Here is a 19,404-nt window from a genome sequence, read left to right as displayed (position 1 = left end):
GCTAGAACTGTACAGTACTAGACGAAAATGTTTAGCAATTTCTTAAAACAAAAATGTATATAAATTAACAATAGAAAACAAAGCAAAAGTTTTATAGGTGTGTAGAACGTTAAGTTAATTCACTTGTTATTATTTTTGGCTAAATATGCTTTTAAATAAAGCATATTCTTAAATTTTAACTAGGCAGTTGTAATAATTTTGCAAATGGTACTGTACACTTTTGTCTAGTCGAGAAATGAGCTTCGCAGACAAATATGATTGAATTGGAATTATGCTACGGCGCATCCTAATAAAGGGAAGGGGCATATCTCTAACTTCTTGAAACGAACAGTATAAATTTTGCATTTCTTTCAATATTTTTCATAATATCATAATTTTACGCAAAAATAGACAAAATACTTTTCAAAAGTGCAAAAATTTTTCCGAGATGATTAAAAAAAGAAACGCAATGTGAATAATTTATAAGATTCTGATCATGAAACTAGCGAATAGATTTTTTTTGGTCGGTAAGAGAAAGGGCTAAGACGATACAATGTCCACTTCGCAGATATCGATCCTCGTTAATTATATATGCAAACATTGGTCCGTTCCACTTTCGCTATATACACCCCGTCATCAAGAGATTACTATCCCTTAATAATACATATATTATTACGCCAGTTCGTAATGCCGTTTATAATATCGAACGCATTTATAATTACTCGACTGCAACAGTTCCATGGTGCGTAAAATGGTGCATGACTTATCTGAAGTAGTTATTTAACTTCACGTGGCCCATACTGACCGCAATCACGACAACTGGCTCAGGGGTGGCAATATAATAGCAAACCCCTGTTTGATTCTCGAAAAAGATTAATTCATTCGCTTTGACTGAATTACATTGGCCTCAAATAACACTTTTGCGTCTAAATGGAACTGCTCGTGGTCTAACTATGTATTATTTTTAAACTAAATCATGGGGTTGTTTGGGCGAAAACATTTGATTTTGTATCTTACCAAGTATTTAGGATATCTCCTGTGAAATCAGTAACTTACCCTCGAAACGAGAGCTTTCACGATTTTGAAACAGAAAACCCCTACAGTAATGTACTACTTTTGCTTTATTTGCTTTATTTATTCAAACAAAAAAAGTAAGCAAAGCAAAAAAGTAAAAGTATTAAATTAAAATACTACTTTTCATTGAATTAATGTGTTCTTCTAAATAAAAAATATCACCAATAAATTTATAAATTAAATGTTTTTTTCTTACTAAAAGTTTTATTTTGCTGCATCGCATTTTGTTCTCTTTTAATATGATTGAAGTTTGTTAAATATTACTATTCGCAAATAGTTAGATACTAAGGTTGCCCAAGCCCAACAAATCGTTAGATGACCCGTATGAACCATTTTCAAAATTCTCGCCAATTTGGAAGAGAAGCGTACGCGTAAGCCATAAACTGTAAAGTGGTAGGTAGGTAGATGTAGGTATTAGATGCTTATTAGAGTCGTTTGAGAGCAAATTCCAGGACTTTGAAAGTACAAAATAAAATTTTGAAAATGTTTGTTAATCTTTTTATGATCTGCTCAACTGAAATAAGCAGTTACTCAGTTGGAATTGTAAAATCATTCTGTTCTAAAAAACTTTTTTGCGGAAAAAATATCTTCAAAGTCACAAACTTCTTCAGAAGAATTTAGAGATGATTTCTGGAAATTACTACCAAAGGAAGACATTCTTGTACCTAATATCTGACTTGACCTTTCAATTTTTAAGTGATTGTAGATCAGCATATGTTTGCGAAAAGTTTTTCAAATCTTAAGTTCTCTCTCACTCTCTCTCTAATTGAAGATCATGTAGGTATTTCATTTGTTCTTACTGTCAATATCTGATCTTACGCCTAGCATGAGAAAATTATTAAAGCATAAACAATGCTAGAAATTACATTGATTGTACCAATTACTTGGACTTTTGTTACATAAAATTTTGTCGTCCTCTTTGGCAGTAGATGGTATTTATTTTATGTTTTTTAGTAAAAAACTGCAAAAGTTCCAAGGTGCAGAAAACAAGAAAAGCTCAAGTAACAAAAATAGGAATCGTTAATGCGTCAATAATTAGTAGTCCGCCAATGATTTTTAAAGCGTCAATTTCGTTCAAATGTTAAAATTGGACAGGCTTGCTCTACAGAAATGAGAAGATTACTTCAAGATAGATAAACAACTCTGATGTCCAAACAGTCTCCAAGATGAAGACGTTAAGATGATAGACTTTTTATTCACGAGTTTGAGAAACACGCAAAACCGACTATAGTTTTACAATCTTAATCCTAGAAGATATCTCTTGGATAAATGCGACGTTTTCTACTTAATATCTTCTGAAAAGCTACAAACTTCCAAAATATCGTAATCAACAAAATATTTTTAAGAGTACGTTATTACAAACTCTTCTTTTCTTAGTTCGTTTGATATCGAATGAATATGTAACTAAATGATCGTATATTTAGTTTATCAGAAGGAAAAGTAATAAACAAAGCATAGAATCATTACTACAACATGTTACACATGTAGAGGTTGTAATTAAGTGTTAATTAGTGAACTTGACGCTTGTAACGCCATCTCCAGTTTGTAACACCTCCCAAAATTACGAAGTTAAAACCAAAACAAACACAACATTATTTACATCTTTAGGTTTTTAATTTTAAGTTTCTTACCTTAAAGGTTTTATAAGAAGATACTACATATGAGGCTCCATCTTCAAGTTCCTCTAATCTAAATTTTCGATCTCCATCCATCGAGAAGATGTATCTTGCTCCTCTTGGAAGGTCCATTCTCAAAGAAAGTTTATCGAGAAGAGCTTCCAGACTTCCGATATCCCTTCCTGGTTTAAATCTAAATTCGACGCCTGGAAAAAAGGGATCTCCATTCTTGTAGAAGACAACCCTGATGGCTCTCCAATAAGATAGATTGCCGTAACGACTCGTGGCAATTTCTACTTTACTTTTGGGCCTCGGTGGCGGTGGTACCATTGAAGATGCATCACTGGCATTGTCGCCCATGACGTTGACAGATGTACCACCGACAGGGCTGGAAGGCCTGGTGGCCGCAGTTTGCCGCCAGAAACCTCCTCCGCTGCCCCCGTTTACTGCGCGAACTGGCGCGCGGTCATCTTCGTAGTCCTCGTCGTCGCTGTCCGGTTTGACGGACTTTGGAGTGGTCTTTCCGACAGTGTCCGAGGCACTGTGGGAGTTCGCAGCTTTGTCGTGACGGGGCGTTGGAGACGCGCTTTTCTCCAAACCATTGCTAACACCAGCGCCCCCGATCACTCCTTGCAACTCGTCCTCGTTCTGGTCAAAATCCTGCATCTGACTGTTGGAATGCGGCGAGGGAGCGGGAAGAGGAAGCTGGAAGAAATATGACTTGCAAAATGAAATAAGATACTGTAAATATCAACTAGGAAATGTCCAAAACGGTGGAATTCTTAAATTATCTTAATCAAAACATGGAGGAGATGTTAAAGTAATTTAAATCCTAATGTTACGATGAGGAAAAACAATATTATCATGAATTAATGAATTAAGCTACCAGTAAAAAAAAAAGAAACTGTTAAAATTTATATAATACATATCTGTTTTACTGTCTTTCGATTGGACCGTTTTATAGAATCAAGCACGAAAATTTCGCAATTTTTCCACTTATGAATTAATTAGTACTTGAAACAAAGATGTTTTGGTCTATTCAAATATTTCAAATTAATGCTTTTTATTGTGGGAATTCCATCATAATATTACATTATCGTCAACGTAAAAATTGTTAAGAAAATAACAAAAGTATCCCCAAAACGAAAAAACATCCTTTCAAGTTATAAAGTTTTTGACATAAAAGGATAATTTCTTTTTGAATAGGATAAAATACTTACTCCTAGCCGTTTTTTCCTAGAGAAGGAATAACTCCTTTGTTTGTACCGTTTACAATTTAATTTTATGTGAATGACTAACCAATGTGAAAATGTTCACCTTTCTTTTTCGAAAGAAATTATGTCAGAATATATTTGAATAACTTGATTCATTGGTCAGTATTATAACTTATAATAAGCACCATTTCGCATATAATGTGGAGTTACACAACATATATATTACACAACCTCTAGTTGAACAAATTTGCAAAAAATATCTTGTGTACATACATACTGACATAAAGTCGGTTTGAAAAAGCACGTGTTCAAATAAACTAAAACAATAAACTCACCATACTTTCAGGTTTTCATAAACAACAGAAATAAATGGGTATCACATTAGTTACAGTCACTGATTCACATTTGTATTAACATTAATCGATAGATTCTACTACGTCGTTTATGAACGATATAGAGCTTCGCCGTGCCTACGAAAATGAACAAATGTGACCTCCAACAAAAGCCACACAGTCCATGGGCGTGAAAATTTGAATTTTCCCGTAGTGCGGCTTCCAAACGGCGACGCCGATGAACTAACTGAACTTGTTGCGTCGTCCTGATAGAGTATTGACTCCTGGGTTTGGCGAACTACAGTCGATATCAGAGCAGTCGCATTGCCATTGGTTGGATGAAGGGGAGAGAAAGATGTCACTGACCAATGAAAATAATGTAAAATTGTTCTGTTTGGGCTGTATCTGACGCGACTCACGACGCTAATAAGCCCCTTGTATTTTCCCAAACAACACCCTTGCAACCACAAACATGTCACCTTATATTCGATTGGCTCGTTTCCGGATAACTTCATCCAGATCCTTATCGGAAGCACAACCCCCGCTTATATATCTACACACTTAGAATTGACTGAAGAAGGGAGCACGCAATTTGATTGAAATGATTATTATTTTACGGGTGTCAGGTTTACATAATGCAACAAACTGATTATCATTAATTTAAACAATCAACCTTGCTTTTATGATCTAATCCTTGGCATTGAAAGAGAAAATCAATTCCCATTTTATCCTTTGCGATTTTAAGGGCCTAAGCATTAAAGACAATTTACTTCTTTTATTAATAACTTATTTATTTTTATTTTTGTTTTTGTAACCCCATGGGACTGTCTATAAAATACGTCACTCCTTCGTCAAGCTAAGTCACACTTTCAGGGATCCCCGTGTCAAAATTACGTCACAAAAGCTATAAACGATTTATTGTAATAAAAAAATCAATAAAAACGACTCTATCGAGAGAATAAGAAATATGTATTAAGAACTGATAACTTAAGAAACAAATTAAAATAAAATTGATGATCTGTGAACGTCACATTTCCTTAGATCTTCCCTAACCCCTTACCATATCTCGTCACGCTAAGTAATATTCTTCGTTCCCCCTTATTTGCGAACGTATTTTATTAAGGGCTCCATGTAAAATACCTGTGTCATTTATTATCACAAAACTTTTTCCTCTTTATCAAAGAAGTAGTAGATCAAAACATTAAGTTTAAACAATAATAAATAATAATGCGAATAATCCTTAAGAAGTATGAAACCAAGAAAGGCCTCCTATACGCAATATACATACATACCTACATAAAATTACAACGAAAATAATTCTCACTAATACCAAGAAGCAATCCTTTTTAAACAAAGAATACAAACAAATCGTTATTGTGTTTGAATGTTTGAATTACGTAATTACAGGGCAAACTACTTACCTGGTAGTTTACCTGGAAAATGGGATATTTTTGAAGAAATTGACACGAAAACGAAGAGGAAAGTCACAAAGAAAACTTTATGTAGGTTAACAAATAAATCACTATACTTGTAACAATGTAATTATGTATAATCAGAGCGGTAGAAATACAAGATGTCTTAATTTTTTGCGATTGAATAGTATTGTGTTCGGCGCTTTCACCATTTTCGTTTCTCAAACTGAATCGGTCATTTCGAAAGTTGCTATATAAACGCTATTTTTAACCAAATCTACGCAGTTGGTTGGCTAGTTGAATAATATTGTATGAAAAAAGGTAATATGGAAGAATAAACCATAATTTACTTTTTACCTAAAAACTTCGTGATTTTACGTAGCACACCTCACATGAACATGAAACAGCAAGTCACGAATTAAGCGTTTATGACACGCACACAAAGTGTGTTAACTCCGTATTTTAATAAGAAAGAAATTAACGGACGTACAATTATTTATTTTTGTTTCTTTAGATAAGAAGCCTAGGAAATTATCAATGAAGGGTTAAAAAGCTGGAAATATAAATACGAGCCCTGCCTCATTGTAATGGAAAATTTATTAAAATTAATGCAATTTTGCTACAAAACTACAAATAAACTTTTTTAATTTATGTAAAGCCATCTGGATTAGTGTTCATTGGGCATTTATAAATTTAAATACAATTGTTGATTGATGCGGGTGATTTTCCTAAGGAACACTTAACCCTCTTCGGTAAAAATTAATTTAACGAAGTCGATATTTTTGAATACAACGGCTAAAAATTTTCTATCTGTGGTCTTCGGGAAATGATAGAACGAACAATAATAGTTCATATGAGTTTTAGCTTCTTAATTGAATAAAAATACACTTAAAGTAACACCAAAAAATAACATAATTGATAAACGATATGATTAATTAGATTATGAACAACAACTACTGATTAACTATTAAAACAATACTAGAAAGACTAATTCGATACTGTTACTGATTGATTACTGATTATTGATGAACTGACGAACTCTTGATTAAATTTTTTTTTGTTTAGTTTTTCCTCGAGGAGGGGAAATCTTCAAAAGACACCCCCTCGTGGAGAGCTCGATAGCATTGGTGATCTTGTTTGAAAGGAGATTGACAGCTTTGTCGAATTCCGCTATTGTGCGAATTAAGGTGCACTTAAAGGACGATTTTGTAGCGGAGACGTCTAGCGAAGTTGTAAGGTTTGGGGGGTTGGGGGTTAGGCGGCCGACTACTATTAGAGCTGGAAGGTGGTCGGAGCTTAGACCGTCGAGAACGGTTGGATAGACAGAAAGAGTGATATTTTTTAAGGCGAAGAAATCAAGAATGTCAGGAATTTGATTGTGGGGGGCGGAGAGGTCCGTAGGATCTGGGGGCGCTTCAACGACCATGTTGAGGTCGACGACTTTTGCAAGAAGGGAAATACCTTTTTTGTTAGTGTGTCGGCAGCCCCAGGAGGCGTGTTTGGTATAAAGATCGTATGTGACGATCGTCGAGACGTTCGGGGAGAGGAGGAGGGAGAAATCAAAAATATATAGTTCAGATGGGGGGAAGTAAAGGGAAATGATTCTGAGGGGGCCGGAAGTTACCGAGACTTCAATGTCAACCCTTCTCATGAATTAGTGGCTAAAGAGATGGGATTGTGTTTTAAAGAGTTCCTGACGAGGATAGCTACTCCACTGCCTCGGAAGTTTTCACAGACCCTTCTATAGGATTTGAAGTTAATGTTTTGAACATTCCAGGTAATTACTCGAAGATTATTTGGGTGGGTGTTTTTATCCATGTGTAGATGTTTGGAGGGCGGCAAATGTGCTGGCTATCATCGTTCGCACAATAACCTGGCGTTTCTGTTCCAGAGGGGAAGCAACTGGTGCAGAAGAGATGCTTGGGGTTGCGTTGGACTTTTAGATGGGAGTGGAGGGAGGGCTTCTTTAACTACCCTGGCTGAAGACTTTTGGGGGAACGTCGTTACGGGAGCGGCTAATGGAGGGGTGATTGTCTGGACGGTTTTTGGAGCGGTCGGAGTAGGGGAGGGTTTTTTAGGTGGTACGGTTTTCTTAGGTACCTTGGGACAACTACGATAAGTGGCGCTGTGGTTCCTTTTGCAGTTAGCACAGGAGAAGGAGCAGGCCTAGGCAGTATGGCTGTAATTGGCCGTCTTGATTGAATAGATAGAAAATGCTTAAATATAACAATAAAATATAGGGGGTGGAGGTACGTTAGTGGAGTGTTTTTGGTTTTAGGCTATGGTTAGTGACTACGTAACTACAATCACAAAATTGTGTGTATATGGGAAGACCATCGCCCCATTTGGTGACCAACGCGAATGGGGTAAAACCTGCCGGGGAAAAACCTACATACTATTACGATAAAGTTCCTTTGTTGTAGGAATATTATTCTAATTCTAACAAAAATGTTTTCTTTGTACAAAAAGGAGTATCATGAATTGCACAACAAAAACAATGTAAGCATATTACAGAATTTAGGCGCGGGGTCCGTAGCATTTACTAACTCTTACGATGTAGCTAATCCGACGTTGAACTGATGTTTCAATGAAAAATTTTGATCCATCTTACTTGTAATAAAGCCACAAGGTATTTTTTGTTATATTACTTTCAATTTAGTAAGTGCAAATAAGATTTGAAATAATACTCGAAATGACCACTGGTCAACCACTTAAAGAAATTGGGTAATTAAAAAATAATAATCTAATCATATTTAATCGGTTAAATAAAAAAAAATAAAAATTGTTGAATGTAGGTATTGTTTCTATGCATCGTTTTTCTCGCATGATTCTATGGAAGCATTGAAGTGACGCCATAATTAATTTATCCCATGTTTTCGCTGTTTTTAAAGATATTCAAATTTCGTCTTTACGGATCGATGTATAACGTTGTAGAGAAGGGGTGACCAAGCTGCGGCCTACGGGCCTGATGCGGCTCGCCTTGAACATTTCTTCGACCCGCGAGATTCATCATAGTAGGGATATAAGTCACTTCTATGCTCGCGAACGATTAATTTAAAAATTCGAAATAGATTAAAGTGGTATGTTAGGAGCGCGGCGCTGTACGGGTGCGAAATATAGACGGTGGGCACTGCAGAAAAGAAAAGATAAGAAGCGTTCGAAATGTGGTGTTACAGGCAAATGACGATAGAGTGGATAGAGATGGTTAGAAATAAAGAGGTATTAGAAAGAATACCAGAACAGAGGACAGAAATAGGCTAGTAGGACACCCTCTCAGGCATGAAGGTCTAGTATTAGAAGCAGAAACGGGAGATAGGAAGGGTAGAGGTAGACCAAGGTTATATTACTGTTCGCAAATAGTTAAGGATGGGGGTTGTTTTAGTTTTAGGAAAATGCGGAGATTGGCTCAGGATAGGAAAGAGTGGAGGTGCGTGTCCAACCAGACTGACGATCTTATGATGATGAATGATCAATGTAGTGAAAACCAATGTATTGAAAAGTACATTATTTTGCATCCATATATTCAAAAATTAACTGTTAAAATTATAAGAAAAATTAATTCTGATTTTAAAAGAATATTCTTGTGAAATATATATGACAAATATTGCCTGTCTTATTACTGAGTTTACAGTTGTGAGTTCAAAAAGATGTCTACTGTGAGTCTAAGTCTAATATGGAGATATATAATTGCAAATGTCACCCACGGAGTCATGGTCCCCTAAGATCAGTTGGGTTGGCCACTCCTGTTCTAAAGAATCAATTTTAAAAATAAAAGATTAGCCAAATATACCCAATCTTTGCTTGTATCACAATGCAGAATGCGTTATGTAATATCTAAGTCTTTCAGTGGATCATTTATTTGTTACATTTTTTGATGAAATATCACTTCTATCAAAGGTTTGTTCCTAAGAATATCGGACACCAAATACTGTAATATGGCGAAGGCGCCGGACCATAACGATCCCTAAAGTTTTTGCAATGAAAATTCTTTTGACTTACTCACTTTGAAAAATCAAACAGTCTACAGTCAGGTGATAAGCTCGTACAGCACATCTAATTCCTCGTTCGCCTGTCAACGATATTTTTGGACTCAATTTTTACTTTTAGTCAAATCATTAATAAAATATTTATCACCAGATTACAGAACTTTAAGTTTGATTTAATGAGTTAGTAAGCATTTATGTAATTTAATATTTAACCGCCGTATACGTATAGGTACTGTGGTAATGAGTTGCACGAATAATAATGAACTCCGGTGACCCCCATTATTTTGTAAAAAAATTGAGTACAGGAAATTAGATTTTTATGCAAATTACGACAGGACTCGAATACTGTTTACATTATTCAAATTTAATTTAATCAACCTTAGAAGTACCTATATTCTTTTATAAACAAAAAATGTAAGTAGGTATCAGAACAAAAATATGAGGACAGTATTAAAACAATAATAACGACGTCGATACTCGATACTGGAATTCAGTTTCTATCAATAATAAATTACGGATGAAATGCATAAAAACAAAGAAAGCTTCAAAATACTTTAGTAAAAGTTGTACTAGATAAGCATTTTACCTTTAAAATTGTTTATATTTTGTGACATCGTATGGTGACCGAAAGCATAGATGTGAAATTAGTTTTGAAGTTAATAAGATTAAAATTTAGTTAAGTACAGGGTAATTCAAAAAGGACTTTACAACTTTGAAAAGTCATATACATTTATTTAGAGAACCTACAGAGCTCATTGTAGTGCCAATTTGTAAGGAAACACATCAAGTTTTGATTCGCATAGTTCTAGTAGTAAATCGCATCATAACAATCGCTTGCGGCAGTTGCGTTAACGATGGCTGTCTTTACTGGACCCTAGTGCTAAATAGCTGTGTGTTTTAGTTTGAAGAAGAATCAAAGCCAGCTACAATTCATCGTAATTTATGGATGACACAAATGGTTTGCAGAAAAAATAAGAAATCCTTAGGTTGTCCAAATCCATCTGACGAAGTCATTGAGCAACTGATACAATCCGGGGTACTCCTCGCGAACTGCACATCCCACAGACGATTGTAGCGTGTATTTAAAACACGTTTGCATTTGAAACCTTATAAACCATCGATTGTATTTCAATCTAGCCACGCACAGTAAACGTTTCCTTCTGTAGCTATGTACACAAAGAATCGCAGATAAATAAATAAATAATAAGTTAGGCTTCAACATAGATGAAAGAAGAAGTCTTAATAATGCCTTTTTAATTTCCATCAATTTTTTTTATTCTGACAGTCTCTACAAGTAAAAAATAAAATAAAGAAATAAAGGAAATGGATACGTAAGATACTTTTGGAGAAGGTTCAATAGGTCGAAACGATAATTGTACAGTCAATGTTACATTAAAGTAAACATTTAAAAGCAAAAATCTCTCGTCATTTTAGATGACTCAACTGAATTGTAAAACAACTTTTGAAGTTCAGCTTTTAAGAAATCATAGGTCATTTAAAACAAACTAACTTTACCTACTCCAATGTAACTGTAAAGTGTTAAACTTGTAACTTTTAAGTGCGGAACTAAATCGGAAAGGTTCGTGTAAACGGTGCGTGGAGCATTATCCCTCTAGCAACGTAGCAACCCATTCCTTACTTGAATGGGTGCGATTAGAATTTTAAATTAGTGATTTATTATTAAGTATTTTTTTAATCGCTAGCTTGATTCAAGTAATATAAGTTCGTGATAAATAAAGTAAATTTTATGTTTTTCGCTCTATGAAATAAGTTAAAAGTTAACTGTTAAATTATAAATAGAATTGCTGCGGTTTATTCATAAAACAATATTAGTTTTGAAACACTATGATACACATATTTCTACATATTCTTTTGTATCTTATAGTACAATTAATTTTTTTCTCTTCTAACAAACCATTAAGTAAATTTGAAAAAAAAAATAGTTATGGAGAATAAGTAACAGTAATACCATAATTCCTAGTAATTATTTCGTAGGATAAATAGTTTAGAAACAAGAGACAGATAAAAAACATAATAATTTGTCGTTATTTCTGGTAAGTATTTCTAATCAGTTAGAGTGATATCGATTATTACGTCCCAAAAAGTATTTTCAATTATTTTTTCTAACCAATTTTGTTTATAGTTCTTTGGCTCCTAAGAAATAATAACATTACCTGATAATTACTTAAAACTCTTTTATTATTTTATTATTAGACTTGATAAAAAACAGTACCACTATAGGGATAGATATACAGGGGCAAAAAATTAGTAAGCTTAGATTTGCAGATAATATAGCAGTATTAGCTGCTAGCAAGGTGGAGTTAGAGATAGTTTTAAATAAAATGGATGCGGTACTGATAAAACAGTACTGTATGAAAATAAATAAAAGTAAAACAAAAATACTGGTATGCAAGGGAAGAAAAAGTAGGGAAAGAGCGGATATAAACATAGGAGACGAAAAATTAGAAGAAGTGACTGATTTTAGGTATTTAGGAAGTCATATAAGTCAGGACGGTAGGAGTAGTAAGGATATAAAGCAGAGGATAGCGNTAAAACAAAAATACTGGTATGCAAGGGAAGAAAAAGTAGGGAAAGAGCGGATATAAACATAGGAGACGAAAAATTAGAAGAAGTGACTGATTTTAGGTATTTAGGAAGTCATATAAGTCAGGACGGTAGGAGTAGTAAGGATATAAAGCAGAGGATAGCGCAGGGTCGAGTCGCCATCAATAAAAAGAAGTCACTTCTATGCTTGCGAACGGTTAATTTAGAAATTTGAAAAAAATTGTTAAAGGTGTATGTTTGGAGCACGGCGCTGTACGGGTGTGAAACATGGACAGTGGGCGTGGCATAAAAGAAAAGGTTAGAAGCGTTCGAAATGTGGTGTTACAGGCGAATGATGAGAATACCGTGGATAGAGAAGGTTAGAAATGAAGAGGTATTAGAAAGAATAGGAGAACAGAGGACTTTATGGAAGTCAATAAAAATAGGCGAGACCTAGATTAGATTACTGTTCACAAATAGTTAAGGTTGTGGGTTGTTCTAGTATTGGGGAAATGCGAAGATTTAGAAAGAAAACAATTTCAAACGACCAATTAGACGTTTTCTCTCACCTCCCTCTTACAGTTTATTAGTACGGTGAATCTGATTCTTTTGATAAAACGCTTCTCAATGTGTCCAATTCCTCCAAGGGTGTGTTCGTAACAGCCAATTATAAACACACTTGTTTCATTTTTGATAGGTAGGTACCTGAGCGTAATTTGGGTCAGTAAGGAACAGGGAAACTATTGACGCTAATTTGACAGAAGGGGCTAATGTAGTATAGTGTGCTGGTCAGCATTGTGATATCGAACGTTTCACTGCTACCGGATGAGAACTTGACAAGGAGGTCACGCAAACTTTTTCAATAATTCCACAAGCGTATGCCAGCCAGTAAAAGAGAATAAATATGTTAACTGGCTTTTCACTGCGAACACTCGTTCTTAAGATTTGATTTATTCATTTTGTGTTACGTAACATTTTAGTTTTTCATTTTTACTCGTATTCATAGACTTAACCAAATGTGCCGCACGCCACTCTTATTACTATCCTTAATTTGAATTGTACTTTAATACAGTCAATATTTTATGTTTATTTCATTTTTCATTATTTTCTTTAAAAATACTGAGTAACGTAAATTAATTTAGTGTAATTTAAACTTAATTTTAATTACAATATAACTTAAATATATCTGATCGGAAAAAAAAAGGTTTGAGATGTGTTAAAAGAGGATGTTCGGAGGAGTTTAAAGAGATGAATTGAATTGAAAATGTAAGAGCTTACTTAAAAAGAAACTTATGTAATTACATATTACATACACGTTGGGTACTATTTGTGTTTGATTAAAATTAGTTTAACGATCAGTACAATAGCAAACAACATACGATCAGTATACCGTGTAGTGCACATGCCTAACCTCTCGATAAGAAATATTTTTCAAGAAATTCGCAAATTTACCTTTGCTCCGGTCTTTTTGCTTAAACAGAAAAACGAATGTTAGATTTTTTTTTAGATCATGTTGCTCTATCATTACTTATCCTTCTCCAAATTATCTAGCCATACTTTTATGACCTTCAAATTGCAAAATATGTTGAAAACTACCATTTTCATTTTTTGGGTCAGTTACAAAAGTGTCCCTATGACTGGAATTAAAATTGTCAAATTGTAAAAAGTTGCACTGAGAAGCTGTTTGTATGAACGAATTTGTTAATGTTAACTGTTAAATGTTAATGTTAACGAAATGTTAACGTTTAAATACGCATTAATACATTCTGCATGTTATTTAATACATTGTTCTGTAGCTTGTGGCTAAAACTATAACCTCCATCATTGGCAGACCAAAAAATTGGTTTTTCTTTTCTACCGCTATCTGACACAGTCCGTTATTTAAGTACTAATTGTAAAACAGAGTCTTTTATCAATGTAATTTATTGCTTTTTGCTAAATATTGTAAACATGCTTTTTATTTGAATGGGTTAATCAAAAAGTTTCTTAAATAGTTTCTCCTTTTGAAGAGCAGGAGTTATTGATATCTTGTAGATAATTCGAGTAAAATTAGGTTAGGGTATGTAGCGTAGGCAAAAGGTTATTAAAAGTATGTTTAAAAAAAAACTCTATTTGCGAAATGACTAATTTACCGATTAAAGTAAGGTTAGGCTAGGTAATGGGAGAAGATTTGAGCAATCACCATCCTTTCACACCCTCGACCTTTGTAAGATCTAAGGGGGAGAGGAGTTGTTTAAAAGATGTCCAAAATTTTTAACATCACTTCCTTCCTCTTTTCATCCTCAACCTAATCGTGCATGAAATACTTACGGGGGTTGTCGATAAATTTGCCATTCTTCCTAAAATATTTATGGGATGACAAATTTATAGATATTCCGCAAATATTAAATGAGCAATTGGATCGGGGGTGGTGGGGGTCGGGGGGTTTATTTACGATTTAACTGCGTATAATCTCCACCATTACCTGTTTTTTTAGTCGTATATTTAAATAGGCCGAAGTTACAGATAGACTAGTAATTGTTATTTCGACCTTCGTTGTCGAAGCATTATTAAATAAAACAAAAATACACATTCATTATGGTTTTTATTTTGATGAAGAAAACGTTTCAAGTTTTAAACATTAAGTTGTTGTATTTACATTACTAAATAAATGTAAAAATGAATATTAAAAATTTGCCTGTATTTTTTTTAGCTTTTATATTACGTTTCATAATTTTTTAAACATTGGGTACTTATAAGTTTTTTATTACTTTTTCTCGAGCTACATTCAACAATAAACAGCTAATAATTTTGATCATTAATTTTTCACAATAGCCACGATTTCATCCAATATGGATGTATCACAATTTTTTCTCTTTGACTTTTTTTTGGAATCTTTAATTCCGATATCTGATTCGCACTCTTCAGTATCTTTTACATAAATATTAATAGAACTGTTTTCAGAATTACTAATGGTAGACAATTTGCTATCACCCATCCCAGCTTTTTCTACTCCAATACTACCATTTAGTTTATTGTTAGAGTGCCCTTTTTTACTTTTTTTACAACCTGAATAATTATTTTTAACATCAAGCTTTATACTATTTTCTTCGTAGTCTTCGTTACTATCCAACTTGTCTGTACTCTTAATAAGGGTAATGTTGTTTTCAATTATTCCTCTAAACGGAATCATTGTAGTTTTACACTTTTTTTTGTGTGATTTCTTTTCTTTATCATTTTTTTTATTAATTGTACCCTCTAAATACTTCACATTGTTTTTATTTTCGTATTCTATCATTAGTCTATCTTCTAAACCGTCATGCGCACTTTTATTTGGTTTCTTTTCGAGTTTATTTTCGTTGTGGTTTAAAATTGAACTATTGCTATTAGTACACATTTCTAAATCAGTATATTCGTTCTGGTTTAAATAAGTAAATGTCTTCTTTAACAATCTATTCTTTAACTTTTCTTTCTCTGAACTGACTTTCAGTGCATCAATTGTAATACATCCGCTATTGGTAGATTTCGCTTTTGCACCGTTAGTCCATTCCTGATCAGCACATATTTTTAGTTCTTTCTTTTGAGCCTCTATGAAATTGGATTTTTCATTTACGATATAAGTTTCCGGGTGTTCATATTTTTGTATTGCCACTTTATTCATATCTAGTAAAACTGCATTGCCATCGACTCTATTTATATCACTATCGATTATTTCTTTTTTCTTTTTCTTTGTTTTTAACTTACTGTTAGATTGATTAATATTTAATACACATTCATCCCTCTCTTCTTTCTCATCGATGTATCCAGATGGTTGCATCTCCTTAAACTGTTTTTTAATTTTTTTGATATTATATTCCCTATCATCACGTTTTCTTTTCTTTTTAATTTTATTTAAGTGTTCCTCTTTCTTAATTGATTCTAAAGGATTTTGTATAATAAACTCAACATTTCTATTACTGTTATCATTGTTTCTATCGCTTGTTATTTTTGAAATTCTCTTAGTTGCATCACTAACTTTTTTGGCTTCATTACCAAAATTATCATCATAAACAACATGAGGATTCAATTTTTCCACATTCGCTCTAACGACAATTTCCCTTTTGACTTTCTTTGTTGATCTTTTCTTTTTTCTCAACACAGACTGAAAATTACTTTTCTTCCTGTTACTTAATTCACCTAAATTTGAAAGATTAGTCTCACTTTCTTCTTGTGTTTTTAGTACTCTTATGTCATTTTCTTCAATTTGATTATATAAATTTTTATTGTTATTTCTATAATAGGGGTTTACCTCCTCATCACTTACTTTTTCAAAAACTGCGACAAAAAAGCCGTTGGTGAGATCTTTTTCGGGTCTGCTATAGAGACAGTTTTTGCCAATATTTCCATATTTAGAGGAGCCAAAATTGAGCCAAGGCCCCTTTAGTAAGTTTTTAGCAGACATCAACTTAAAGTTATAAGTAGAGGAAAGGATATCTTTTACCACTTCCTCATTTTCTTCAGGGTGTATTGAGCATGTTGAATAAACGACCCTTTTGGCATTGTGAAAATGTCGCATGCAATGTTTTAAAAGTAAAATTTGAAAACCTTGAAGCTTTTTTAGTCTTTCATTTTCAACAGATGTTTCCCCTATACGATCCAACATACCTGAAATTAAATTCATAAAAAATGCAAGCCTTCTGGCAGTCGCTAATGCTGTGAAGTGTGTAACATCTAACATCGGTAACGCGCAAAATAATAAAACAGCAATGTGTCGTGGTATTCAGCAAGATTACAAAATCGAATAGTTGACAGTTCATCTTTTTTCGCTTTATCTCTACTTCTTCAAGCGTCAAATATAGGCAACATTGGTCGAATGATGCGCGTTTCCCATCCCTAACTTCCACTTACGCGTTTCCGTTGCATTCCGAAATTACACCCATAATATACACATACGCACATAGGTACCTATCGGTAAGATGTTACACATCGTTACACATCATTAATAATATGTTGCTTTTCGCTCGGATAAATGTCAATTATAAAAAGAAGACAATGATTATCCTACTTTGTTACTCTAATTTAAAACATTCGAATGAATTTTAATCATTTCACAATAATTGAGCCAAATAAATTATCTAAGTCTAAGTTTATATGAATTAACGGAATACAAGAATATTAATAAAAATAAAGTATAAAGGTTCATACCTGATCCAGAACATGAAGGATCAACGAGGATGTATTGGACATTTGGAAAATCGCTTCCATTTAGATTCAATAAATCTTTGTGGACAGTTCGAACGCAAGATGCTCCAGATTTTTCAACAAATAACTTTAACTCCTGAAACCTGCTCTGATTTCTATCAACAGCATATAGAGTTCCTTCGTTCTTCATAAGAGAAGCAAGTAGGGTTGTTTTCGTACCGGGAGCAGCACATGCATCCAACACCACACTGCCTGGAGGTGGATTAAGAAGATAAGCAGGAATACAACTGGCCTTAAAAGTTATTACTTAAATTATGAATAATTTTCGCAGGTAACAAATAAATATAGATAAATGTCTTACTTTGTCCTGCAAAATAATTAAGCCACTTTGGTAAGCCTTATGATCAAAAAATTTACAACTGGGATGAAAAAGTAAAAGTTCATCAAAGTGTATGTCTGACATAAAATCATATTCTTGAAGAGAGGAAGCTTCTGATAAAAACGTTTGGTAATCGTTATTTTTGCATTTTTTGTAATTGTACCCTTCTTCGATAAACGCTGCTATAGCATCAGAAACGCACACTTTTAATGTATTAACTCGTACATATTTAGGTGTGTTAACTAAAATGAAAAATGAAATTTTACAACTTCTAATTAATACGAGGAAACAGACAAAACTAAGAATACAGATACCATTCATGTATATGTGTGGTTGCTTTTTGCTACTTCTTTAATAATCAATATTACTGTATTTGTATTAAATACTATAAAATGGACTGATTTCGAAAATTTCTAATAAAAACGTTAAATTTACTTATAAAAACAAACAAATCTTCATTATTTTTATTTATTAGTAAAAAGTGAAAAAGAAATACAGTTCTTAAACATTTCCTTTTTTCTGTATATATTTTGTATGCATATAGATACAATTTACAATTATTTAATATTTACATGAAGTGGTGGTTTGATGCAAACCTTGTTTAATGCTGCTAAAAACATCTTTGAAATTTAAACTATAATAAACTAACAAACTAAAATAAACTAATAAACTTTGAAAATGTTTAGTCTTGTTTTATATTTAGGTCTGACTTTGAAAGAGTTTTTTCAATAACATTTCCATCACTATCATATTGATCTTCATGATAAGCTTTGTAAGCATATGCAGCAATAATTAAATTAACAGTAATTACACTTGCAATAACTGAATACACATTATTACTATAACCATCAATATTGAAAATTTCTTTAAGAGAGTATTTAGTTCCAAAAAATGCACCAAATGGCAAGGTAAACATTAAAACACTATAGAAAAGCAACCATCCCAATACTTTCATGGCATCTTTGGTTTCTTCAGGAATTAAAGGTTCTGGACAGTTGTTAGATTCCATTATAAAAGTTGCAAGTCAGCTCCCAATAACAATCTGTAATATTAAAGAAATATTAAAATAAATACCTGTCTTTTCAGTGGTGGGTACACTTTTCTCTGCAAATGGTAGAAGTTTTTCAAGTTTTTGTTTATGCAATAGAATTGTTACAAATGTTGTAGATTTTATGTCCGGCAAATGTTTTTTACCCCACAATAACTCAGTAATTAATACATAAATTAACCACGGGTTTTTTGTTGTAATAGTTTCTAATTTGGCATGAGTTATTAAAAATTTTATTTGTTCAAAATGTTTAAAAACTTCGTTTACAAGAGCATATAATCCCATTATATTCTGAAATTAACAATATAAAGATAACAATTAAAATTTGGATCCCACATTGTTCTGAATTTTACTTACAGGATGTTGCTTTGAATATATCAACTGTTTTATACTTGCTCCATTTTCTTGTATTTTTTTAACATAATCTGCTGCTACTTTATAGAATCGAGGTGTCTTATTAACAAACATTGCAACTGTTTACCTTTTTTGAAGTTCCTCGTACTAGAAAAATGGAAAATGATTTCATTCACTAAAATAAGACTGAAACTTGCTTAGAGATTAGTTTGTTGGTTATATTTCTTAGGTTAGAAACTCTCTGACGTTTAATTCATTTACATGTTTTTTGGTGGCTCTTCATGGCAAAAGCGACAATGTTTGCAT

At 33.1% G+C, this 19,404-nt stretch overlaps 2 protein-coding genes across 2 annotated transcripts in view; both read right to left on the bottom strand.

Annotated features, from left to right (window-relative positions):
* Positions 1-4,362, bottom strand: part of LOC108732488 (echinoderm microtubule-associated protein-like CG42247) — a 57,954-nt gene extending 53,592 nt beyond the window's left edge. Inside the window, exons 1-2 of the mRNA XM_018463331.1 lie at positions 4,219-4,362; positions 2,685-3,374 (exon numbers count right to left, since the gene is read on the bottom strand). Coding sequence (XP_018318833.1) covers positions 2,685-3,374; positions 4,219-4,221 — 693 coding nt within the window. The 5' untranslated portion in view covers positions 4,222-4,362. The remainder of the gene's footprint in view (positions 1-2,684; positions 3,375-4,218) is intronic.
* Positions 4,363-14,740: 10,378 nt separating this feature from the next.
* LOC108732484 lies at positions 14,741-19,343 on the bottom strand. The gene is made up of 5 exons (XM_018463327.2): positions 19,102-19,343; positions 18,771-19,035; positions 17,679-17,938; positions 17,321-17,609; positions 14,741-16,780 (listed from the first exon to the last, which is right to left on the bottom strand). Exons 1-5 carry the CDS (start codon positions 19,210-19,212, stop codon positions 14,955-14,957), a joined length of 2,751 nt encoding a protein of 916 aa, XP_018318829.1. The 5' UTR covers positions 19,213-19,343; the 3' UTR covers positions 14,741-14,954.
* Positions 19,344-19,404: the final 61 nt, after the last annotated feature.

This window comes from Agrilus planipennis, unplaced genomic scaffold, assembly GCF_000699045.2.
Source record: "Agrilus planipennis isolate EAB-ADULT unplaced genomic scaffold, Apla_2.0 scaffold23, whole genome shotgun sequence".
Lineage (NCBI taxonomy): Eukaryota > Metazoa > Arthropoda > Insecta > Coleoptera > Buprestidae > Agrilus > Agrilus planipennis.
The sequence above is the reverse complement of the archived record's forward strand: the minus strand, read 5'-3'. Positions and strand labels throughout refer to the sequence as shown.

What these genes read in the sequence shown, in the direction of transcription:
- LOC108732484 (XM_018463327.2), bottom strand. Translation starts at nt 19,212, where the DNA reads ATGTTTGTTAATAAGACACCTCGATTCTATAAAGTAGCAGCAGATTAT. An exon ending in ACCCACCACTGAAAAGACAG is followed by an intron (nt 17,939 to 18,770) that starts GTATTTATTTTA and finishes TTTTCATTTTAG; the next exon opens with TTAACACACCTAAATATGTA. An exon ending in TCCTTCATGTTCTGGATCAG is followed by an intron (nt 16,781 to 17,320) that starts GTATGAACCTTT and finishes ATTTAATTTCAG; the next exon opens with GTATGTTGGATCGTATAGGG.